The sequence below is a fragment of the Crotalus tigris genome, unplaced genomic scaffold (genome assembly GCF_016545835.1).
Source record: "Crotalus tigris isolate CLP2741 ecotype Arizona unplaced genomic scaffold, ASM1654583v1 scf7180000017939.2460400, whole genome shotgun sequence".
Taxonomy (NCBI): domain Eukaryota; kingdom Metazoa; phylum Chordata; class Lepidosauria; order Squamata; family Viperidae; genus Crotalus; species Crotalus tigris.
This window is the reverse complement of record NW_024096731.1, coordinates 1,322,903-1,349,642: the sequence shown is the minus strand read 5'-3', so window position 1 is coordinate 1,349,642 and position 26,740 is coordinate 1,322,903. Positions and strand designations below refer to the sequence as shown.

At 38.0% G+C, this 26,740-nt stretch overlaps 1 protein-coding gene across 4 annotated transcripts in view; it reads left to right on the top strand.

Annotated features, from left to right (window-relative positions):
* The window catches only part of PAX5 (paired box 5), a 254,936-nt gene that overhangs the window by 201,615 nt on the left and 26,581 nt on the right, over positions 1 to 26,740 (top strand). For all 4 annotated transcript variants that reach the window (XM_039344814.1, XM_039344812.1, XM_039344815.1 and 1 more), the window contains one exon: positions 5,923 to 6,024. In XM_039344814.1, the coding sequence (XP_039200748.1) occupies positions 5,923 to 6,024 (102 nt within the window). The remainder of the gene's footprint in view (positions 1 to 5,922; positions 6,025 to 26,740) is intronic.

Here is a 26,740-nt window from a genome sequence, read left to right as displayed (position 1 = left end):
GGTGGGTCCTCACAAAATGTATAGGATGAAACTTTAGATAGGACCAATAACGAACGTAGGAATTTTCATCTATTGCTATAAAAGTCTCGAGTTTCAGATGAAGAAAAGGAAAGTATTAGACAATTACAGTAAACGTGCACTTTTTTTTTTTTTTTAAAAAAAAGCTTTACTGTGAAACAGCTATTTGTTCACTATTTCACTTGGGCCATTTATCTAGCTGTGCTTTTCATTAAATAGAATATTAATACTTTGTTTACTACTTGAATAACATAAGACTTTTGCACTTGGTGAGATATATTACTACGCCTGACAATAATTTCTAACTCTGTCAAGAAATCAAAATAATACTGGTGATTTTTAAAGGAAACAAAAACCCATATATTTTGTCTTCAATTTGGTATGTGTTAACCTCTCAGAAGAGCAATTGTCTGTTGATGTTTTCCAGATATAATTAAAGGGGAAAGTATGGAGTTTGGGATTTCTAATTAAGTTAATTAAGTGGAAGATTTGATTTTCGTGGTAAGGCTGCCACAGGTGGAATGCAGCCAGCCTGCAGCAGAAACTAGGACCAACCCTCCTGTGAGAATAGATGAAGGATTAGATCAGAAATGCACTCAGACCTCCCATCCAGGTCTGGTTTAGGGGCAACCAGAAATAGACATTGACTTAAGTTAACCTGCTTAACAGGTTGCAGATCGTATTTGATAAGACTTCTTGGTCTGGATCAAATCTCTGATCATTTCATCATTCGTCACTATGCTAGTAATCTTCTTTTTTGACATGTATAGGGCTACACTACCTTAGATCCTGGTCCAAACTGATGTTTAGCTCAGGTTCTCTTCTGCCCTTGACACTAACTCCTGGATCAACTAGCTTGAAAGAAGGGAATTGAATTAGATTTTAGACATTAAGTCTATCAGTCTTTATATGATCATTGGCAGTGGAAGAAGCCAGTTTATTTATAAATGTGTGTATCTCTCTCTCTGTCTCTCTGTCCATCCATCCATCCATCCATCCATCCATCCATCCATCCATCCATCCATCCATCCATCCATCTATCTATCTATCTATCTATCTATCTATCTATCTATCTATCTATCTATCTATCTATCTATCTATCTATCTATCTATCTATCTATCTATCGTCTATCCCAGGGATGTCAAACTGCTGGCCTGTGGGCCGGTTGCATCATGCAGAGGCTGCGCCCACCTCAGCTCCGGCAATGTGAAAAAAGTTGCGATATATCGTGACACGTCATGTGATACAGCAAGATAGCCATACCACTGCTGAGCATCTGGATATTCACACTGTTAATTGAAATGTAAAAGGCAATTAATTTGTTGTGTTGTATGACAATCTATATTTGTACACATGACAAGCTATGCCTATTGCAATTTCCTTTTGTACACAGCCATTAAATGTATAACATCCTGCTCTCTTTACACATTGTTTAATTTCAAATACACGTGGTTCACTTTCAAATACACATGGTTCCACCTTATTTCAGATTTCATAAAACAAAAATCTTGGACTGTTTTGCAATTAATGCAAAATTTCCAAATTATTTCAAAATATGATTTTCACTTTTCCCAATAGCCATTACTGGGGGAGGAGAAGACAGTACATCGATTATAATTATCCTTTGGCTACTATTTTATACCATGTTTTTGTTTTACAAAAAAGGAAAAAATCCTATGGGATTAGTTTCACCTACTTAGACCTTCAAAACAAGACATTCAGTCAAGCCATCAGCAATATGGCAGGTACTTTCTAACACCACATGCCAGGAAAGAAGGTCATTGTTGATTGGTTGGCTGATTTAAAGCCTCCTCTTGCTGATTGCCTCTGAAACTATAGGTATGCCTGTATGGAATAATTTATTGTCATTATTGTTATAATACACTGGAAGTCCTCGTGTTAGTGAAGGCAGTGGCATAAACATTGCAAAGTAAATATCAGTTTATCGGTTCATTAGAACTCTATTTCACATGGAGTCTCTTTGCTTCCACAGCTTTTTTTTTCCTGATTTCATTATGTCCAGGTCTTGCTATACTTTACACTGATAGTTTATAAGGTCTTTAGCACTTGGCTATTTTTCTTCAATCAGCATGTATATAACTCACAATAATTTCCTAAGTTTTTTTATTTCTAAGAAGCCAAGAAATTGTCTATCAAGGGTCAATTTTTTAAAAATAAAAACATAGTCTGCAACTCTTTTGCATAATTAGGGATACAGACAGGAAGGCATATCTGAATCTCAGCCCCATCAATAGTAATCCCGTTGTATAGCTATAGCAACAGAAGTTAAGATCAGAGATTTTCCCAGTCTTTTATGATCCAAATATTTGTGTGCATTAAATATTTATGCAGGCGATACTCTGCCTACGTGAGAGAGTGAGAGGATTCAAGACTTCTGAATCAAATTTATAATTTGGCCTTCACATTAGTTCTGTTTTATATGAGTTGATAGTTGTTTTACCTTTAACTATCTCATAATATTCGAATTCTTCACTGGAACTTCATTTCATTGTTTAACAAGAACTCAACTGAAATTTTGAACCCCTTTTTGTTAGCTTTTCAACATTTTAAAGTGTGTTACATCCAGAAGAAATTAGTTATGGAAATCTATATGTACATAACAATATTTTGTGACAAGGAAGACGAGCTGGAACTAAAGATATTCTCTTAATGGAAAGAAAAATAGACAAACAAATAACACAAATCAAGCTCTTATGGGAGGCCAAAATTCCATGCGTTGTCCGCTTAAGTTTGCCAACTCCAGTTGAAACCAGCCCTAAAAATTCCCTTTCCCTAAAAATATGTTTGTGTACGATTTTTATCTCTGAAGTGTATGTATGTATGCATGTATGTACATATGCATGTGTACATGCGCACACACACAAAACATGAAAAATAATAAATAATTCAATTGGTAACTTTGGATTAGAAATAAATGTTTGTAAAATAAGGTATCTCATTTAGAAAGTATACATGCAAACCACTCTTTCTCATACTCATTCACATGTAAGGCAAGCCCTCCTCTCGTTCTCTTCCCTCCTTCCAGGCTGAAACACACACAAAAAAGAAGAAAATGGTAGAATTTGAGTAAGCATGGAAGAAAGGTTTGGGAACCACTGAGAAGGAGAAAAAAAAAACTCTGGTTTCAGAATGAAAAAAGGGGACGCTGTAGGGATCCAAGAATGTTCTTTATTAGATAACAGAATCTTGAAAGCCTATCAAGATTTCCTATAAAATAATCCTTGATTTATGACTGTAATAGAGCCTGCCCAACACAGTCGTAAATCGTGGCTATCATAAGATGGGCTAGTCATGTGACCAACATGATTTTACAATCTTTTTTTTTTTTTTGTAACAAGTGTAAAGTGGCTGCCATAGTCATTGAGTGTATCAGTGGTGCATTATAAGCTAAGTTTTGCCACAGACTGGAAACAAACCAGGTTTTGGCAAAATGGTTATAAAACACATTACCCTGAAACACTGCAAGTGGCCATAAATATGGCCCAGTTGCCAAACACTTGAAATTCGGTCACATGAACATGGGGGGTGGGGCAATGATCTGAACTCCAAATCCAGGTCATAAGTAACCCCAACTTTGAATGATCTCTAAATGACCAGTTTTACATTGAGGACTACCTCTACTATACAAATCAAGCTAGGATTATTTTGAGTTTCTTTCTCATATTTTCTACTTTCCCAGGATTGAGTTGCATTTTCTGCTCTCTTAAAAGTCCATTGCTCTCTCCCCCCCATCTTCCCAAGCCCAGATCTACAATCATTCACAGTTGACATTATTAACACTGAAGCATAGAATTCAGGCAATCACAAACAGGTGGAGGAAGACCATAACTGATGGCTATTTAGACATCATTCTGTAAATTGGATGTAATTTGGTATCTTTTTCTCTGGTCTATATGTGTTATCTTAAAAATGAATATTTATTCTGAGACGGATAAATTAACTTCTTTGATTAGACAAAAGACACTATCTACATTTCTGGTGACTAGAAACCTCCTATGAACCTTTGGCATAAAAATGAAAAAAAAAATGAACTTGTGATTAATGGATTTGATGATTTAGACAGGCTAGATTGTAGAAAGAAGAACATTATGATATAATGTTTTAGAGAGAGTTTAAAATATAATTGTACTTATAACTGATGTGAAGAATACCAGAAGCATTCCTTATATCTTTTATCTTTCTTTTATATTTTTAAGGTGTTTTTTTTTCTTTTCTTGCACTTTTCTTGCACTCTTTCCCTTCACTTGCTTTCTTTTTCTTTTTTCTTCCTTTAGTTTTTATCCCCCTTTCCCCAAAATTCCAATAAAAATACTTTTTTAAAAAAGAAATGAATGTTTATTTATTTTCACATATTATGTCAGAGCCATTGTGGTGCAGTGGTTAAAAGAATGGATTAGGAACAAGGAGAAATAGATTCTGGTCTTTTCAAAGACATGGAAGACAGCTGGGTGACTTGGGCCAGTCACTCTCTATCAGCTCTAGACTAGAAAGTAAAACAACATCTATCTACCGATACTCAATGGACTAGTGTGGTGAATAATGGTCCATCGCCTTTAATAAAATGCCCTTCATCCTACAGTGGATTGATTTCAGCTGATAATAATAATGTATTATTATCAGCTGAAATATTCTAGGGAGCTGGGCAGTGCATAAATACATAAAAAATAATAATCAAAAAATAGTATCCAGTAATGCATATACCACTCATCAACCCCAAATCATCAAATTAGTGGAGCACAAACAATAAATATAAACAGATATTTTATAACTCTCGATAGACACAGTATGAATCACTTTTCTATATTAATTCATTAATATTGGATAACTCTTTATATATTACCTGTTCTTGAAATCCTGTTTTTTCACCATTTGGGGAAAATCACACTGAAATTCTTGCAGTGTTAGTAGCTCATCCTAATGAGAATGTCTTGTATTAATCACTTATTCAAACAGGGATCTTAGAGAAACTATCAAGGAAAACCTTACTTTGATGTAAGCAGCTGGGATGTAAAATGTCAAAAATTATAAAACAGACTTTGCCATCTGTCCTGACCCAAAATTAGTTTTGTTGTTGTTACTTGATGGTTCATGTAAGGATCTGATTCACAATGAGCTTGTCACATTTTTGTTACTGACAGTTTGAGTGGAAATAGCCAAAAGGTGTAGCGTTCTCACCAAGTCATGTTGAACATACTAAAGAGAGAGGCAAACAGCCCTGTCAGAAAAGTTAACGCATCAGCTCAGACCAGATTTCTGCAACTGGTGCCCTCCAGATGTTCTGGCATTGCCCAAATTGAGAGTATCTGTTTGTAGGGAAGCTGAAGCAATACATCATAATATATACTATCTAATACTATTAAACAGATCAGTGGTAATGTTTCTTAAACAATGTACATCCACCATCTATTCATTAGTCTTGTTGGAGCTATTGGGATAATCATCCTGTTACTTACAGGCCATATTCAGTTCATCTTTCAGTACTTCTATTGTTGTTTAACCACACTGCATTTGGATTGAAAAGAGCAGATTGTGGCCTGTTTTATTTTTTAAATTACTCACTTCCCTTTTTCTGTTACTAAATTATATATTTAAAAAGAAGGGTGGGGGGACAAGTTGGGTTCAAAAGTGCTTTGCTTCTAATTTGTTTGTAGCCCTGTGTGCATTTGCTCCTGGTCTCTTACTTGTGGTGCTTATAAATAAAGGAAAATCTTTCTTATGCCTGCCAAGGCTAAGCTTTGGTAGGGGGGGGGGGATCCCACTTTGGTATTTGCAGTTGATTTTTGACAAATGCATGACCTGTGTTTTGAGTGTTAAGGGAAATGTAAAAATATGTCTAGATCTTGTGAATGCTCACATGGCGATTTGTTGGTTTGATTCTTCAGGTCGTGATTTGGCAAGCACAACCCTCCCCGGATACCCTCCACACGTCCCCCCTGCTGGACAGGGCAGCTACTCTGCTCCAACGCTGACAGGGATGGTGCCTGGTGAGTTTTCATTAAAAAAAAGAAAAAGAAAAGGGAGGGGGCGTGGGAAGTATGAATGAAAGCAATGACTTTCAGCCGCAAAGCCAAGGATTTCCTTTACGTTCCTTTTACATGCCAGCTGCATCCAGATTTACAAACCTGAAGGCGAGGTAGAGATGTTAAACACACAAATTAAGTAACTGCCTTTCTCTGTCTCTGTAATTGTATTATGACAGTGATGTATAACTCCTGGAAACTTAGACCTTGACTTCAAACTGATGGGAGGGAGACTGATTTAAAAGAACTGGTAGAATGGGTACTAAGAGAAGTTATTCAGTCAAAATATGTCTAGGAGGAAGCTTTCTTCCTGTTGAATACATATGATAAGAGATAGGTAAGATTAATTTTGGAATTGCTTTGCTCGTTGCATTTTTAGCATGTGAATCATTTAAATTAAGATGGTTATAAACATTTCTTACAATTGTATCTGTGGGCTCTCATCTTGGAAATGATGTGCTTAATCTATACAGGTAGTCCTCAATTTACAACTATTGTTCAATGACCACTCAAAGTTACAATGCCACTAAAAAAGTGAGTTATGACTGTCTTCACTCTTATGACAACATCCCCTTGGTCAATGTCTATGGAGATTCTCAATCATCCAGGTCATGATTGTACCAAAGGTGCTTTTTCAAGAGGCAACTGTGCTTTCTTGTTTTTCTTTGAAGACGTTTCGCTTCTTATCCAGGAAGAGAGCTGAAGAAGCTTCTTGAATGAGAAGTGCAAGGTCTTCAAAGAAAAACCAGAAATCTCAGTTGCCTCCTGAAAAAGCGCCTTTGGGACATCCCCTTGGTCACATGATCAAAATTTGACGCTTAGCAATTGGCATATTCTTACAATGGTTACAACATCCTAGGTCATGTGATTGCCATTTGTGATATTCTCAGACAGCTTCCAACAAGCAGGCAATGGAGAAAGCCGTGCTTAATGGTCATGTAATTAACGGTTGTACGGTTGTACCTAACAAATACAGTGATTCGCTAACAACCATGTCAAAAAGGTCTGAAAATTGGGTGCAACTCACTTAACAACCACTATGCTCAGCACTGGAAATCCTGGTCCCAATGTGGCCGTAGGTCAAGGACTACCTATATGCTTACCAATGTTATTCAAATGACCTAATTATTAGATCTTAGCCATTCATGTCCCCAATGAATCATTTCCTGTTCCCAGAAGCTCCCCTTTGATATTTATTACAACTTCTTTAAAAGATGTCAACTCTTTTGGGGGATCTTTTTATAAACTCTCAAACCAGTTAAAGTTATTGAGAGTGCCATCAGACAGAACAGGGCTTCCAAATTTCTCTGATGTTGGAGAAAATCGGGCAAGTTTTTACTACTGACATAGAGATCCCCTGCAGTACAATTTGAAATGTTGTAGTATGTTTATTTGTAAATTTATATGGCTGCCCTTCTCACAAACAAGTGACTCTGACTGGCATACAACAGAGCTAAAAACAATAAATATTAATAACAGACAATATTTGTCAAGCAGGATTGAAATGAGGAGGTTTTGGTGCTCTCTGAGCTTAGCAGTTTTCTCACAGACATTTCATTACCCAAACTATGCATCATCATCACCACCACTAGCATGGATGATGTTACCTAGTTTGGGTAATGAAACGTCTGCAAGAAAACAGCCAAGCTCAGAGAGCACCAAGGACCCCTCAACAAGAAATATATATATATAAAACAATTATTATTGTTGTTAAAACGTTTAAACTCTAACAAAGCACAAAGCTAAAAAGAGAAGAATATTGGGTGAAGAGGACATGTTAATGACAATACATAACATGTTACTATTTCACCAGTTTCCTAGGGACCCCAAGTCAGATGGCACAACAGTTTTAGAGGGACTTCCGGAATGTGAAAAGGGATGAGGCTAGCCTTGCTTTGGGGAGAGAATATTCCACAAAGCAGATGCCACAGCAGAAAAGGCCTGCCAACTAGATTCCATCAGATGTAGCTCCCTAGCTGACGGGACATGCAGCATCTCCCCCTTTGATGGATATGTTGGGATGGGCAGATGTTATCAAGGAGAGGCGGTCCCTCAGAAAACCCGCCCCATGCTTAGAAAAGTGAATCTCTCTTTTTTTGTTATTTCAGATTGAAAGGTTAATTAGCTACCTTGATCTCAGCTTTTTCTTCTTTTTGGAGCACTGCCTGTTATTCACTACTTGACTTTGAGGAGAGCTTCAGTTGTAGCTTTGCTCCTTCAAACTTGCACAGTCCTAGCATTTACCACTACTTAAAAAGATATTGTGCTTATCGGACCCTAATAATAAAAGCAGACTGAAAACTGAGCTGATCTTACTGACTATGCAAATATATCTGAATTTCTCTTACTATTTAGCCAATTAAGCGTTATCTGTATAAACAAAAATGATTCTGACTGGTCAGTCAAGTACTTTCTCACCAATTCTTTATTCAGAAAATACACAAATTGATTCAACAGTAATAGATCTGCCTCTTGCAAAATCATTTTTTTTCTTAACACAGTTAATGGAATCAATACATTCTTTTACATTCCCAATTTATCATGTAACCTGAAAATTGAAAATTACCAGCCCACCACACATGTGTTTGGAACAAACAAAAAGAAGTGTCACTACAAAAGTATAGTGGCTTTCTGAAATATTTCCTCACTCTCATAAAAAGAACAAGCTGCATCATCTTACAGTCATTATACATGAGGTGTAATATTACAGATACAACTAATTTACTGAATATATTCAATTTTATACTAGAAATGGCCAAGTAGACAAAACATTATATACATATATACACATACATACATACATACATACATACATACATACATACATATATATACACACATGCACATACATACACACACATATGTGTATATATATATATATGTGTATGTGTGTGTGTGTGTGTGTGTTTAGAAAGAAAGAAAGAAGCAGCCATGTAGATTAATTTGCATGTTTCCCTCAAATCTTTCTTTAATGATAATATTCTGATCTAAAAAGTGAAAATTGTTTGTAATTTTTCTCAATCCCTTTTCTTCGTTCAGCCTAGGCTAACAAGCATCCAAAATAACTTACTGATCCTCTTTTTGTCACTTATCATTTGGAGGGCCCATTTCAGAAATTTCTTATGGATGCATTGCAGTCTTTTATCACTTGGCTGTGCAACAGACGACAGATCAGCTTTATTACACACTTCAGTGTGATATGACTGAATTATTCTGTGCTGACATTTATACAGGGAGAATTCATTTTACCAATTCTCAGACATTCACTTCTAGACATACTGATTTCTTGTAATAATTTTCAAAACATGCAAAAAAGTGGCTTCAATAAATCTTTTAATAATTAGCCATAAGGGAGGGCTATAATTAATGAACATAGTAAGGAAAAACTATAAAATAAAGGAAGTGTAAAGGAACAGTTCCTTTTCCTCTTCCTCCTTGTCTTCTGCCATTAGTTTACTCTCTTGCAGAATCTTGTTCTAAAACACTATCAAAAGGAAATATATAGAAATGAACATTGTCGCTTTTCAGTATGTATGACATCTGTTAAATATTATGTAGGATTTATTCCGTAAAGATCAGATCTGGAGGCAGATATCTTGGAATAAGATATATTATAAGCAGAAAATCTGAACCAAGATCAATTTGGATAATATTTGTCATAATCCTCCTTAGTGTTGAAAATGAGAATTGCATTGAATTTATTGGCATTCCTAAATCATCATAAAGCCAGGACAATTGAAGAATGTGTGGTGTGTAATCACCAGTGTGAAATGTATACTCCTCACAGCAATGATGGATTACTCCATAGGATAACTTATATTGAGTCCCCAGACTATACTGCTTTAAAAAAAAAAATTCCCCTCTAATATAGAATTTTTCAAGCTTAGAAACTTTAAGACAGGTGGACCCATGCTGGGATTCTGGGAGTCCACCTGTCTTAAAGAAGCCATAGTTGAAAAACTCTGCTCTAATATATACCATTGCCTTAGATAGAGACCCCTCCATTCAGGACCATTATGGTTAGCCCTGTTATTTGAGTTATATATCTAGGAAATAATATAAAATATGCAATATGACCCAGTATATCAATCAGTACATCTGTTTTTTTAATGATTTCTTTGGCATACTATACATGGCACTTTTATGTACAGTTTATTAAAGAAATTACAATAATGTATAGGCCATATCAGGATCCAGATTGTTGAGGGCAATATGCAAAACTGTAAACCGCTTAGAGAGGTTTGTAATGCACTGTGAAGTGGTATATAAGGCTAAGTGCTATTGCTATTACTATATGTTTATCTCTGATTGGAAACTGGCTTTTTCCTATGTTCATTCAGGAAAAAAAATCTGGACCAATTATTTATATAGCCAAGAAATGATTATGTGGTAGTGCTTTTTAAAATCTTTTTGCTTCTGTTCTATCCTGCAGTGAAGTTATATATTGATCTGTATGGTGATAATCAGGGTTAATTTGTAGATGACCCTTCCTTGAAGCTAGAGGATAGATTTAGCTAATCTTCATATCTTTTTCACTCTTAGTATTCTATTCTCTATGATGTCTATTTTGACAGTGAAACTGTCAAGCCATTTCATGGGTGGATATGTAAAAGCATGAGTTCTATTACAGGTTAACAAGGTTTGAGGATGCATTTTTTTTTATGGAATCACTGAATATGTCCCACAGAAATGTTCCACATTTTGTATGCTTTTTGTATTTTACTGTGAACACAGAAGGCAAGAATGGTCAAAGAGATTAATTCAATGAACCATAAAGAACAAAGCAATAGATTTGCTTCTGTGCATCAGTTATGCTAGTAGTTCAATCAAAATACACAGATGGAATAAGTTGTCTTTAAAATATAGGCTGTGTAGAAGAAGTGATAAAAAGGATAGAAATGCTACAGATGATAATATTATCCACATTATTTGTTTACAGAGAGCCAGGTTGGTGTAGTGGTTAAAGCACCATGCTATAAAGCCCAGACACGGTGAGTTCTAGTCCTGCCTCAGGCACAAAGCTAGCTGGGGGACCTTGGGCCAGTCACTCTCTCTTGGTCCTAGGAAGCAGGCAATGGCAAACCACTTCTAAAAAACCTTGTCAAGAAATCTGCAAGGACTTGTCCAGGCAATTGCCAGGAGTGACACTGACTCAAAGACACACACACACACACAGTTTATAAATTGATGTTAGAAAATCTATTTTCCACAAAGTTTTCTTGCGGTCACTGATCTTATGTTGCAGTGCCCTGACAGTAAAAAATTAGGCACTTGGAATCAATCTATGGGGAGTTCCAGATTTGTTTTTCAATCTGCCAATAGAACATGTCACCTGTAGGGGAGTTTTCATTACATGTATCTCTTCGGCCTCTAATTAAATAAATGTATCTCTCTTCAAATTCTGTAGTGCAAAGAGTAATTTGTACCTTAAAAATCCACAATTAACTGCCACATAAGTATATTAGGAAGTTTAGCCATGTGTTAGTAGCCAATGATAGCCACCTGTTGTTCACTGGAGAAAAAAATCTTATCATCTCCCACTTCTTAACGCTGTTTAAGAATTTGATTTCCATTACGGAACTATAGAAGAAAATCAGTATATACTAAGTTTAGACTGAGCTTCCTTATGTGTGGTAAGATGATGCCATTTTTCCTATTCAGGTAGGCAAAGCTTTAGAATGAAACTTTGCAAGCATACCATCTGCACAACTCAGATGATTTAGGACAGGGGTTCCTAACCCCCAGTCCATTGGCTGGTACCGGGCCGTAGCATGCCAGCAACTGGTCCACACAAACAAGCGAAGCCCCATCCACAGCATGCCGACAGCTCACAAAACCACACACCCTCTGGTCCATGGAAAAACCTCTCTCCATAGAACTGGTCCCTGGTGCCCAAAAGATTGGGGACCTCTGATTTAGGATTTGAACTCAGGTGTCCCCAAACAGCAAAAACAGCAGCTCTTCAATATGTCTGTTTACACTTTTTTTGTAGTTGATCTTCTCTGATTATTATTTTATAGTGGTTCTTGGGAAAGATTTTTTTTTTTATTTTGCAAACCACCAAATGAATATACAAAAGTACATGCAGATTAAAATATGGATTGCACACATGTAAGAGGGAATGTTAGTAAGGTTTTTGTGGATATGTTTCTGGCAGGAAGATGAAGGGGTATTTTTCAATTTACCTAGCATAGTATGTTCAGTTGTTGGATAGCATGCAATAAACAAGGTTGAGCAGTGATCAGTACACAAAGCTGAAAAAGTCAAGATCATTTGTAAACATTCTGACTTAGTTTCAACATGAACTGTGAGTTATATGGTGGTTGTCTGGAAATTTCATAGACCAAATGGTTGTTTTATCTTGGGAAAGGCCATGCATATTTTAATGCAATGAGGTTTAATCTTAGAAAATACTCTCCAAAAGAAAGGAACTTAACAAACCAATCAGGAAAAGGTTCCTTAAGGAAAAAGTGGAATTTCTGCTCAAAACTTTGCAGTAATGTGGCTTCTCTCTTATGTTTTCTCCCTTTTTCAGTGAGTTACTGTTTCTCTTTCCTCTTTTCCCCTTCCTAAGACCAGATCTACATTATTTCACAACAATTTAATTAAAATAATTCAAATACGATAGCAGGGAAACAGTACTGCTTGATTATGTTGGCTCATATGTTGTTTCATGATTGCAACATTTGAAGCAGTAACCGAAAGTTCAAGCCATACTGAACTTCAGAGTGTTTTGCCTTTTACAAAGTAATAATTATTGAGTGGAAGAATGTACTGTGTTTCCCCCAAAATAAGACCAGGTCTTATATTAATTTTTGTTCCAAAAGACACATTTGGGCTTATTTTCCGGTTAGGGCTTATATTCGGGGAAATACGGTGCTGAATGCATCTGTCTGGCTAATGATCTTAACTGGGGCTTCTTTTTGGGGGTGGGTGGGGCTTATATTATGAGCGTCCTGAAAAATCATGCTGGGGCTTATTTTCCGGTTGGGTCTTATTTTCAGGGAAACGGTACCAACCTGATTCAGCTCAATTCAACTTTATTATATTTAAGGCTAGGTGTAAAAATAAGAACTCTCCCACAAAAGATACTTACAGTGTGCATCTAAGATGTTCTACAATTATATGAAATTTTTAAATTTTAGAATTATACGAAAATTTAATGCATGGCTAAATTATCATGTTGTCTGATTTAACATAGAGCAGATTTAAGTGGATGTGCATTGTTTGGGTTTAATTTATTGATGTTTTATAAAGCAACGTGCTGCTTCATCCTGACAAGGTGAGCAGAATTGGATATTTCCCACTCAGAGAAAGACTGGGGTCCACTAAGGTTGTTCTGTTTCTATATGGATGCAGTGAATTCATATTATCACACAGCAGTCTCTACAGTTACTTTTCAGTCTAGCTTCATCAGACCACATGGTTCAGTTTGTTTTCTACGTGTTTTTTTTTTTGCTCAGACAAATTACACAAAGCAAAAATAGCTGGCTTCCAACAACATTTTGGCAACTTTCTAAACATCAACCTTATTATTTGTCCAGAAGGCTTCAAAGTGGAATAAGCTGATGCAGTCACTCTTGTTCATATAAACATTTGCTCTGCAGTTCTTACCAGTTTTCCTACTTGGTAGCCTCTGATTCAACTCCAAGAATTCCCATGCTAGAAGGAATATGGGGAGTACGGTCCCAATGTATCTGATGGGCAACGAGATTGTGGGAATCTTCCATCAGATAATGTCAGATGATGTCCTCCAAGTTTCTGGAGATATAAAAGCAAAATATCAGATGGGTGCAAAGCCTTAGGGACAAAAAAAAGGTACAGGTCATATTTATTTGTGTCTATGGGTGTGTGTGCATGAGAACATTCACATATCACTTCCTTTCCCTGGAGGCTGAGGAGCTGGCCTCATCCCTCATGGTTTGCCTTTCACTTGACTGTCATTCTCATTGTCCTCTTGGGGCTTAACGGAGGGTGACAGGAAAGGATAGACTGTCCGGGATCGTAATGCTGAAAATATAGTCATTAATGGGACTCTGGAAACCCAGATGTCCTTTCTGAACATTGGTAATTTGTTTTTAATGAAAAACCATGCAGTGACCCTGAACAAATGAATTTCCTTTATATGAAGTCTATGTGTGCAATTACCCAACTAAAAGGATCTGAAAATGATGAAATTCAAACTCAGGGTTCGCTTTTAAAAATACAGTAGATACTGTCCACTTTTGTGCAAGTTGCTGGGTCAAAAAAACATTCAGAAGACCACATTAATAAAATGTACAAAGCTGATGATTTAAGGAAGAACGATGTATGTCCTTAAGAACATTGCTCTAATTAGCTGTATTGTTCTCTTGTGGAACTCAGAGGTTTGTCTGTAAATCTTAAAAACAGTTCTTGTGTTAAGGCTTTAAACAGAAAGTCCCTTTAACCAGAAAGCACGTTGAAATTACAAATGCCTCTTTTCATCATTATTGGTGATGAAAATGTTTGCTGAAAGAAATTATTTGAAGGAACAACACCATGAACTCTGCAAAGAAACATATACAGATAGTCCCCAACTTACAATAGTTCATTTATTGACAATAGTTACAACAGCACTGAAAAAAGTGACTTATGACCGTTTTTCACATTTATGACCATTGGAGAATCGCTGTGGTTATGTGATCAAAATTCAGACACTTGAAGCTGACTCATATTATGATGATTGCAGTGTCCCGGGATCATGTGGTCCTTTTTTGTACCTTTTTGACCAGCAAAGTCAATGGGGAAGCCAGATTCACTTAACAATCATGTCACAACTTAAGAATTACATTTAACAATTGTAGGCAAGCAAGGTCATAAACTTGGGCAAAATTAGGATCTTGCCTAAGCCTCACTTAACAACAGAAATTTGGGGATCAATTGTGCCTGTAAGTCGAGGACTACCTGTACCTAAGCTATGGTGGGAAAACAAGGGAGCAGTTCTACATACATAAATGTGAAAACAAAAATTGAAACTAGAAAGAAGCATCAAAATGAAGCAACAAATTATTACAAAGTGAACAGTCAAGTGTTGGGCAAGCCAATCAGTACAAGGTGGGGCCAGTAGGACTCACCCACTTCAAGACAGTTTCCTGAAGTGGGGGTGGGGTGGATATAGCCCAGTGATGGGATTCAAATATGTGAACAACTGGTTCTCTGTGTGGATGCCATTTCCGGAAGTCCATTCTGGGCCTGGGCAACAAAAAAATTAGCTACCAGTTCTGCCAAAGTGGTACGAACTGGCTGAATCCCACCACTGATACAGCCCCTCCTCTCATTTGATCCTTTTGAAGCGAGGACAGCATCTTGACTTGGACATAATTCTGGGCTAGCATCATTGCAAGGCTATGTTGCTCCACCTTCATTCTTCTAAGATGCTATCCACCATGTCACTCTAAAGGCCAAGTGGAAAATCACCCAGTCTATTGAAGGGAGCCTGAGTCTAGGTGCACCTCATTTCCATTTGCGTGTGATTAAAATGCTGGATTATACTGTCCCCCTCTCCTCATTTGATAATTAGAAAAAGAAAAAAAAAATGCAACCAGTTTGCACGAACAGGACCAAACCAGATAAATGAAACCAGTGATTCAGCATTATTGTGAAAAAAGATGTTGCTATGTTCTAAGGATTTTTTGCAGCTTGAATCCAAAGTCCTAATCCTGTTTGGTATTAAAATCACCTTTAAATCTACTCAGAGATCTCAGAATTAAAACCAGGACATGCTTTTCAGCTGCAGGATTGCAGAACAGTCACTTAGCTTCTGATGAAACAGATTTGGACGCCATTTAAAAATTTTCCTCCTGACTTACAGAGATTTTACACAGGTGTGATTGAATTTAGAATTACACAGACACGAGTGGAATAAGATACATGCTTTTTTTTCCAATCTACCTGTTCTCTTCTTCAGATCTGTTTCATAAACTGATAGTGTGACAAATGGTTTTTCAACACTTGTGGTGGGAAGCTAATTTTGTGTTCCACCAAGGCAACATTTACTGTACAGGCTCTGAACAGTAACTGGGTAAACTGTATCCCTCTCGTTCTTATTTGCTCTAGAAAGATTTTCTATTAAGGCTAAAAGATTCATGGTCAAGGTGTATCTGTTGCTTTAAGTGACCTAAGGCTATTAGTCTTTGGAGTGCATTCAGATAGAAGCTTGGGACATATCTTCTTGGATCATGCCTAGGTCTAGCCTTCAGCCCCAAATAGTTCAGTACAAGGCTCTAGAAAATGATAAGGATCCCATGGCCATCACTCACCATTTCTCCCCGCTCATTTAAAAATTGGGGGAATGCCAACAAACTCAAACCTGATGTAAAACCAAGCAAAATCAGTGGGAGAATTATTATTTTTTTGTCACAAGAAGGTCTCACATAAGGTTCTGTAGTCTTTGAATATGTTTTTCATATCCCTGCCTTCTAAAAATGCTGCTAGCAGTTAAAATGTGTTACAGTTTGTTAGATGCTATAGGTAGGTGATGTTAAGGTATAAGTGAACTGCCTAAAAAGACACTTGCGCAGTAGTTATCTATTTATTTAATTTATTAATCACATTTATACAGCTACCCATCTCACGGAAAGTGATTCTGGATGGCATATAGTAATCATAGTTATCTCGTGGGCTCCATCACTGGAGATTTTTAAAAGAAGAAATTGGACAAACTTTTGTCTGAAATAGTATCGGGTCTCCTGCTTGAGCAGGAGGTTGGACTAGAAGACCTCCAAGGTCTCTTCCAACTCTGTCATTCCATTATTATCGAATGTGTTTCATACCGCACAATGTCTCAGGGGAAAAGAATCATTTAGGTTGCATTTTTTTGAGAATCCTGGAGCAGACTACATTTTCTTACCAAGATGGCGCTCTCATACTAGACCTCCTGCATTTTGTGTGTTTCCCCCCCCCATACTAATAATTTCTTCTGGCTTGGCAGAAACAGGTTATAATCTATTCTTAGTTCCTCTCCTACTTGTCTAGATGGGGATTACGGAAAAGAATTCAGGGCAGCCAAGTTCCAACAGAATTCCAGTTTATTATTTATTTATTTATTTAATTTTATTTATATGCCGCCCAATCCCAAAGGACTCAGGGCGGCGTACAAAATTAAAACAATCATCAACAATAAAACAATAAAATAATACAATCATACAGCATGTCCGATCATATCCCGCCCCCCCCCCCCAGGGACATCAGCCCCAGGCCTGCCGGAACAGGAGAGTTTTAATGGCTTTCTTAAAGGCCGGCAGGGTGGGAGTAGTTCGAACCTCGGGGGGAAGTTGATTCCACCAGGTTGGAGCCACCACAGAGTTGGATATGCATACCCTCTTCTGCATTCATTCAACATTTTTTTAATTGAACAATTTAAAAGGAAAAAAAAAGAACATGAAAAGAAAATAATACTGTATGGTTCTTTGAAAATTGCTAGGATGGAGGCAAAAAATTGGGATGTCCTGAGACCTAAATGAATAGGATGCCCTAATGAACCCAGGAACACTAACACTGAAAAGGAAATAATGTACAAAAACAGGCATGCACATTAGTGAGCTACATATCTAATATAGATTCTAAGCTCTGCATTTTGCTACACTTGGTTAGTATAGCTGTGAATTGGGATTTCATGCCAAAAGTCTGGTATTTGCTCCAAGTTTTTGAACTTTTGATGTCATCGCATGACCCTAAATTCTGAGTACATCAAGCATTCTGAAATTAATGGTGGCCATTCTAATGTACCAGAAACCTAGATCAAAATATGATATAGCATTAGTGAGAATTTCAGTCAATACACACTACCTCGGTATGATGTTTGACTTTTGTTTTCTCTTGAAGGTATAAGTAGCAGTTAGATGCAAGAGGCACAGGTAGGTATGCTACCTGTCTTTGAACTGATAGCTGGAATACTTAGCATAATTTGTAGTCCTTCTGGAAATGTTGCTTTGAATACTGGCATCTGCAGTGCTGCCAAATTTGAGAAGTCCCTGGGCAAAATTTGCCCTCCAACAGACCCCAGTTGCTCGGTCAAAGCTATTTTGCTGTCTCCCATCCTAGATCTTAATTCACGAATGCATATATATGTGTCCTAGGATAATGTTGCAGGATCCAATCTGGGTCGGTCACTGGAACCAGAGACTTACTCTTCTGAGCTTTCGCATTTGTGCTGGAGCTCATCCTCAGAGAACATCACTCTAGCAGAATGTGCCTAGAATGTCTAGCACATTCTGCTAGAGAGGTGTTCCCCGAGGATGGAGCTCCAGCTTGGAAGACTAAAGAGCTTGGAAGACTAAATCTCTGGTCCTGGTGAACGATCCAGATTGGATCCTAGATCTTAATTGCCTTCTCCCTGATACTCTTCTATCTGTCTCCCAAATTTATCAAGTGGTGTCCGGAGCAAAGCTCCTGTTTTATTAATGTTTTATTGTAAACCTTCATCTTATACTATGCCATACTCCATGATGGAAAATATGCTTACGCCAAAAGTTGTAGTTGTTCATACAAGCTTCTCTCATTTAGAAAGATTCTAGAAGGTTACTAATGTGCTGTTTGGTGCTCAGTCCTTGAATCCTTGATAGAATGAGCCTGGGAGTGGCTGGAAAAGCCACTGGTAAGGATTTTGTGAATACTGTGTTCCCCCAAAATAAGACTTATCCTGAAAATAAGCACCAGCTTGATTTTTACGTGTGCGCCTAATATAAGCCCTACCCCCAAAATAAGCCCTAGTGGTGGGGGGGTACCTAGGGTGGGGGTAGGGGGTAGGGGTATGGAGCTGCCCCATACACCCCACACCCGCTTACCTTAGGACCGCTGCAGCCAGGCTTTCCACACCCTGACACCCGTCGCCCTGCTGCTTGTGTTCTTTTGCGGCTGCATGCCGTGTGGCAGATTGTGCTGGTGCCACCACTCATGGCAAGGTGCCGCATGGCTCGTTGCACTGCTCGCATTGATGCTGCCACTCCCATGCACTATGGCACAATATGCCACGCAGCCTCCTGCTGTGAGCAGTGGCACCAGTGCAAGCATGATGAGCCATGCAGTCTCCTGCCCTGAGTTGCAGCATCGTTGGTGCGATGAGCCAGATGGCCTCCTGCTGTGAGTGGCGGCACTGGTGTGATGTGCCATGTGGCATGTGGCCACAAGCAGCCACAAAAGAACTTGGGGCGTGACAGGTGTCGGGGTGTGGGAGGCCTGGCTGCAGCAGTCCTAAGGTAAGTGGGTAAGACATCCCCTGAACATAAGACCTGGTGCCTCTTTTGGAGGCAAAAAAATATAAGACCGGGTCTTATTTTCGGGGAAACACAGATAGTATTTTCCTCCTGATTCACACTGCAGTCCAGCCAAGATGAGAGCAGACTAGCTGTGGGTGTCAAAGATTCTTACCATATATGCTAATATTTTGTCAATCCCCTTGGCATCTCCTTCCAGGGTCAGAGGTGCAGACATTGATGAAACCTCTTTCAGGTTTCACTCAACATGTATATGTATATTTATATGCATATCTACATCCGTATCTATATATATATCCGAGGGAGAAGGACGGTTCAGAAATGTGAAAAATAAATAAATAATCCCTCTCCCTCCCCCTCTCTCTCCCTCCCTCCTCTTTTGGTCACAAATGTATATTGGAATTTTTTTTCCCCAAACAGTATGGGGAATTTTTTTATAAACAAGGGCCAGAATAAAAGCAATAACAGAAGATCAGAGTTGGAAGGGACCTTGGAGGTCTTCTAGTCCAACCCCCTGCTCAAACAGCAGGGGCAGGCAACCTTGGTTCTTTTATGATTCGTGGACTCGTGGCTGGCTCAGGAATTCTGGGAGTTGAAGTCCACGAGTCATAAAAGAGCCAAGGTTGCCTGCCCCTGCTATACATCATTCCAGACAAATGGCTGTCCAGTCTCTTCTTAAAAGTATCCAGTGATGGAGCACCCATAACCTCTGAAGCTGTTCTACTGGTTAATTGTCCTCGCTGTTAGGAGGTTTCTCCTTAATCCAAGGTTGCTTCTCTCCTTGATTACTTTCCAACCATTGTTTCTTTTCTTGTTTCCTGGTGACATACTTGATTTTAACATGTTTGTTAAAAATGGAAAATTGCATTAGCTGGAATGGTGAAACTAATTCCCAGACTTTGACTGGGCTTGAAAAGTGATCTCTATTTTCTCTTGCTCCCTTTTAAAGGGTTCTTTTGGTTGGAGGTGAGAGGAATATTCCCCCACTCTGAAGCAATAGTGAAGGTCACACTGGCTTTTAAATAAGGCACACAGCCATAAGCATCTATCTGAATGTAAAAAAAATCATAGACTTATGACATACGCAGAGTAGCCCAGCCTTTTGAAATAAGGTGGATGACTGTTAGAGACAAGTGATTTTCAATTGCCCTATTTGGCCTATAGAATAATACAGCCCCCCCCCCGCTCCAATTTCTGACACTCGCTTTGATGGCATTCACATGTTAATTGAAGCCATTGTTATTTTCCAAGGCATTAAATGGGATTCATACTGCTGTCCTATACCCATTTACTTTGAAATATATCACCTTGTGTTAAATGAAACTTACGTCCTAATATAATATTGCATTATTTTTATTTGATAGATATTTAAATTAAATTTGCAGTTCATATTTTCCATTTTAATTTTCTGTTGATGTTCATGTTGATGATGCTTCCAATGGAAGTTGTGAACTAGGTCAGGAATAAAAGTATAGGTATTTTAAATGAAAAATGGAAGAGTTATAGGCGATATTATTAACTCATAGCTATAAACTCCTTAATTAACTCTTATGGCAACTTCCTTTGCTCATTATGATGTGGATGTCAGCATTTCTCTCTTGGTAGTTTATATAAGTTAACTACACGATTGTGGTTATTAAAAATTATTGTGAGAAAATTTCCTTGATATTGTGATTTTTAAGACCTGGATATATCATTAATACACCTGTGCCTTTAGTATTAATTCTCCTGCATTTTAATGGGTTTAAAATGTTTTTGATAAAAATAAGCAGGGCAACTCTACAAGATTACTTTTAATGAGATGGATTCTTAGCTAGTATAGCCTGGTGTAATTCTGTTTTCATTTCTGCAGATCTGTGTTGATTTACACCACTCAGTGGCTTGGCAACATGTACAGAAGCATCTTCTTTTCTTCCCTCAATATTCTCATTTTCTCCTCCTCCCTTTTTAAAGTGAAACATTATGCATATCTAAACATAAGTAAGCAAGGCAAAGTGTGTATAAACAAAAGGCTCCATATTTAGAAATGGGGAGGAGGAGAGAAAAACATATTGTATTGCTCCACTCTTTTGGAAATTTCTATGCATTTGTAATAACAAAATTACCATAATTTGCTCGTTAACGCGGCTAGATCAGTCAAGCATTGTTCCAAACATGCAGAGACTGCTCCTCTCTCTAGGACTGCCAGTGAGTTAAGCATGGTGAAAATTAGCATGCAAATAGCCCTAATTCAGTACTGGAGCTGTCAGTTTCATATTCAGTGGCTTGTTTCCATTTGAAATCCCTGACAGGAGCAGTTGATGCAATCCCACCTCCTAGTACTTCCAGCTAGAGGAGGCACCAAGGGGGCACTTTCTGAGTGACAGTTTGGCCAGCTTCAGTCAAATAAATCAGTCGTGTCAACTAGCAGCAGTGAGGAAGCTACATTGGTGGGGAAGGGAGAGGAAAGGCCTGCAGGCCCATTTTCTTTTTCCAGCAGACCCCAATACCCCAAACTTTCCATGGTCCATCAGAAACCTAAGCTAGGAGCAGTTTGTGTGAGACATTACCTGGGGGGAGGGAGACGAGAGAGGGAATCAAGAATTTTTACATTCAAATAGAGTAAATCCACTGCATTCAGTACACAAGGACTTCACAGGTGCTCAAGGCTGAATTAGGGACACTTTTTTTTGGAACCATATTGAAGATCCCTGGCTCCTTTTGTTGCATTCAGCTGTTAAGCTGTTTTTCAAACTTTTTCCCTTATACATCAGCACACAGGTGAATTTCTAAATGAAAGATATATTGGTACACTGGCTTGTCCCCATACATACAGGCTAAGCTACTTTGAGGAGGTGATATCCCAAGAACCCACTATGATGAATTTTTTGTGAAGTGTAAAGTGGCCACTTACACAATATCTGATCACTATTTTAGACTAATCTTCCCTTCCAACTCCTCCCCCCCCCAAGCTGGTTTCAAAAACTTCAGTTACAACCCATGCACTTAAATATTTATTCAATTACCTAAGGAAATTCTGGGTAAATAGCATCCCAGAACAGCAGCCCCCAACCTTTTGGGCACCAGGGACTGGTTCTGGTTCCATGGAGAGAAATTTTTCCAGGGTTGTGGCTTTGTGTGCTGCCTGCATCCTGCAGATGGGGCTTCGCTTGTTTCCACGGCCCATTTTCTGGTGTGCTGCGTACCATGCCGTCTATGGATTGGGGGTTGGGGACCCCGTCTAGAGCACTTAAGGCTCTCTCTTTCTCTCTCTCTGTCAAATTCATAGGCCTCCCTTCTTAACTCAGCGTAACTTTGAGCAGCTTATAGTCATGCAATTTATTGAAAGTCTTGCTACATACTATGTTTGAGAATACTGGAGAACAGGTAAAATGCTAGACTTCTTGGAGGAATGTGAGTGTTGTCCTTGTCTTCAAAAAAATAGAAAAAGAGAATCTGGAAACTACAGAACAGTTAGGAGAAAGTTTTTTCCCTCAGATATGCAGCTTTTGTCTCCTAGTGCACTTGAATTATTTGTAGGGCCATCTCTCTCCAATTTTCCCTACCTGACCCATTAGATCAAGTTGGGTTGGCACGTTCCAAGTTAACTCACTAAAGAAATGTCTTCTTGTGGAACCTGGAAACATGTCTTTTCTGTTCCCACCCCCAGTCTCTGGAAAAACATTCCCCTGAAGGTGTGCATGGTCCTTATTCTGCTGTCCTTTAGCAAAGTCATAAACATCTGGATCTTTTAGCACAGTGATTCTCAACCTTTCTAAGGCCGTGACCCCATAATACAGTTCCCCATGTTGTGGTGACCCCCAAGTGGGTGTGGCCACCAATAAGAGGGAGTAGGACAGCTAGGGAAAAGGGAAAAAAATGGCGGACAGCATGGTTTGGCGACCCCCGTGAAATGGTCATTCGATCCCAAATGGGGTCCCGACCCACAGGTTGAGAACCACTGTTCTAGCAACTGTTGGAGTTTTGTGAACTCACTAGTATGTGAGGTTTGTTTTTGTTTTGTTTGGACTTGTTTTTTTTTAATGCTGTACTGTTTTGCTTGAGTTATGTGTCAGTTAGGTAGCTTTAAAAATCCTATAAATAAAAACAAATGAATAAGCAATTTCAGTTTCAAGGATACCTATGCTTGATCCAAGTATTTAAACTATTTTTGGATGTATTCTGTTATGAGGACGCAGCGACCATGGATTTCTTTCTTTGTTTGCAAATCTGGAGTTTGCCAAAAAAAAACCCCACCATCCAGCTAATCAACCTTTACTTTCTCTCCAGTAGCTGGGCACTGAAATTTGTAACCCTACCAGTGTTCACTTGCCAGGCAGTAACTGAATTCGCAGTGTGGTTGCAAACCTTTATGGCCTCCTAAATTCCTAAGGCTGGTTATGTATCAGCAATTCTGCAACTGGGCTTCCTTGTATAATCATGCCAGCACTGTTGGGAACCCATCTCAAGCTGCGAGGCAAGTTGAGCTTCCAGTTCTTGGTGCAAGGTAGAGGGTCAGTCCAGAAAGCAAAGTTTCATCTGCTGTCCTCATAGTTTCTTGATTTGGCATCTGAGTAATATAAGCCCTACATTAGAAGAAAAGAAAGCCAAAGAAATTCTGAATGCCAGAGTAAGATTGGAGTGGATGTAGTAGTGATGGCGATGGAAAGAACCAGTAAGGCTTTCAACTCCACAGACACATACAAAAATGGGAAAAGAGCTATATATGCACTCCTTTTCTTTCTTTTTTCCTGCAATAGCAATAGCTCTTAGATTTATATACCATTTCATAGTACTTTACAGCCCTCTCAAAGCAGTTTACAGAGTCAGCGTATTGCTCCCAACAATCTGGGTCCTTGCTTTACCGACCTCAGAAGGATGAGTCGGTCAGGATCGAACTCCTGGCAGTTTGCCTGTGATACTGCACTTTAACCACTGCACCCCTGGGGCTCATAAATATCTTCCAAACAATTAAAACTGAAAATGACAAGCAGAGCAGAGACAGCCTGCAATACTGCATTCTAACCACTGGGGCGCTATGGCTCTTAATTTTCATACCTTCCATCACTGACAGGAACCGAGCTGGTTCGTACTGGTACTATATGCTGTTCTATTGAATGTCTTCCATCAATCTTTGTTCTAGCAAGAGTGAACAATACACATTTCTTAGCATAGCAAATATGTTGCCCTCTAATAGCTCTGGAAGGCAATTAGCTATTTATTTACAGAAGTGAGGAGAAATGGTGTTAGCTATTCGCCAGTTTCACTCTCAGCTAATATGTTTATACACCTTTTTTGGAGGGTGCGGGTGGCTTCCTCCTGACACTTGCCTAGACCAGTTCCTGCAGTTGTCTTGGCAAAGGTTTTTGGAAGTGGTTCACCATCTAGCCTCCTCCCTAAAGTTAAGAGAAAGTGACTGTTTCATAGTCACTTAGCTGGCTTCAAGTCTCATAGTCTCCTGGTTTCTAGTCTAGTGCTTTTAACCATTACACCAAACTGACTGTCTAGAAAGATAGACTGCAGCTCATTAAATATGTAAATTGAAATAATTAACACAATGATGAAATAATGCCTACCATAAAGTTTACTGTGAATGCATGCTAAACTGTGATGATTTACTTTCTCCACATGTTCTATTCATCAAACTTTTGTGCATTAAAAAAAAAAAACAACCATTCGTTTCCCCTAAAGAAAACTTCCGGAAAACCTAGCACTTGACAGATTGATTGACTGATTTTATCAAATGTGCATGCCTCCTTTTAAAGTATGATATGATTAATGAATTTGTTCTAAAATTAAGCATAAATTTGGTATCTGTTGGAAGAACAGCTGGCTTATATCTGAGTAGATATGTATATGAGTGAATGGTTGGTCAATGGATTGCACCTGAGGAATTCTGCAAGTTGAAAATATGGGAACAATACAGCATCAGCTTAGTTTGCAATATAAAAAAATGTTTGCAATGGAAATTAATTGCAATATGGTAAAGATATAAAAGTTGTCTGAATATTGTCAAGTACTTTACAGATGTGAAATATCATTATATCAATCCTTTATATTTGAGTAATGATGAATAATGATGTTGATGATTGAATAATGATATAGTAACTATATATGATCATAGTGGCTAGCAGGAAAGATATAGGCTGCATATAGAATTAATAGATTTTTGTTGCAATTTTTAATTTTTTTTAAAAATGTACTTACTATTTTTATGGTTTTTTTTTTTTTTACAAAAATGAATTTGTTTACTGAAGATTTCTCAGCCTCTCTTGATTCTGAAATCTAACCTATATTGTACCCTGTAATTAAGCACTGCTGCATCAGATTTTATAATAATCTATTGCTTTTGCATTCATTTTCCAACAGCAGAAAGGTTTCAGTCTAAGAAAAATAATGAAGATCAGTGGGGGAGTTTTCACCAAACACTGAATATTCATTATTATTATCATTATTATCATTATATCATTATTCATTTACCTGGAGTGCCAGTCTTGTATAGTGGTTAAGGCACAAGGCTAGAAATGAGTCTTAGTCTTGCCTTGGGCACCAAGCCAGCTAGGCCAGTCCCTCTGTTCAGCCATAGGAAATAGGTAATGGCAAACACTTCCAAAAATCTTGCTAAGAGAACTATAGGCAGTGTCCAGACAACTTCAAGGAGTCAACACTAATTGATACAAACACTACAACATTTTATCTTGTGCAGGGTCTAATCTTTACCCAAACAGTTAGACCTTCTCTTAGTTATCCTCTTGATTATACCTCAACATTATATTAATGATGGTAGTGAGTTTATTAAAGATTGGCAAAAAAAAATACCATTATTTATCTGCTTGTTTAATGTTACACTAAATAAGCCCCTGAACTCTCTTCCTACAAATTAAGATAGATCTCCATTAAGATAGATCTCTCTAACTTGCCTTATGTTTGATTCAAGGTTAGGCTCTGCCTGCAATATCTAGTTGAGAACTCAGTGTTTCAGATGAAAAAGAAAAGTGCTCCTAAAAAACAATTTCTGAGTATGTTGCATGGGGAATAAATGGGATTGGTGGATTCAGTGACTAATAGTTCTACTGAACAGTAAAATCCAAGTGATTCTTATGATCAGACTCTTATTTTTTATTTAATCACAGCTGTTGGGTTCAGGGTGGGACTGAATAAAACATAAATTGAAAAAGTTAAAGTGTTTGCTGACTGCCTGTCCCCTGTTGCTAAAAATTTATAAGATGTTTTGTGACTATCTACCTGACTGACTAAAGGACTATCTTTTCTTTTATAAAAACAAAGAATGAGTTGATCTTTTATACTTTTCCATTTCTAGCATTTGTAGATAGCAATTGTTCTCATGATGCATCCATAGGTTTTGTTTTCATGAACGAGTGTCATTGGATTTTTCTTTTCTTTTTTCCTTTGAACATTTCCCACCTAAAACTGTTTGGGCAGAATAAAAAATGGAAATAAATAAA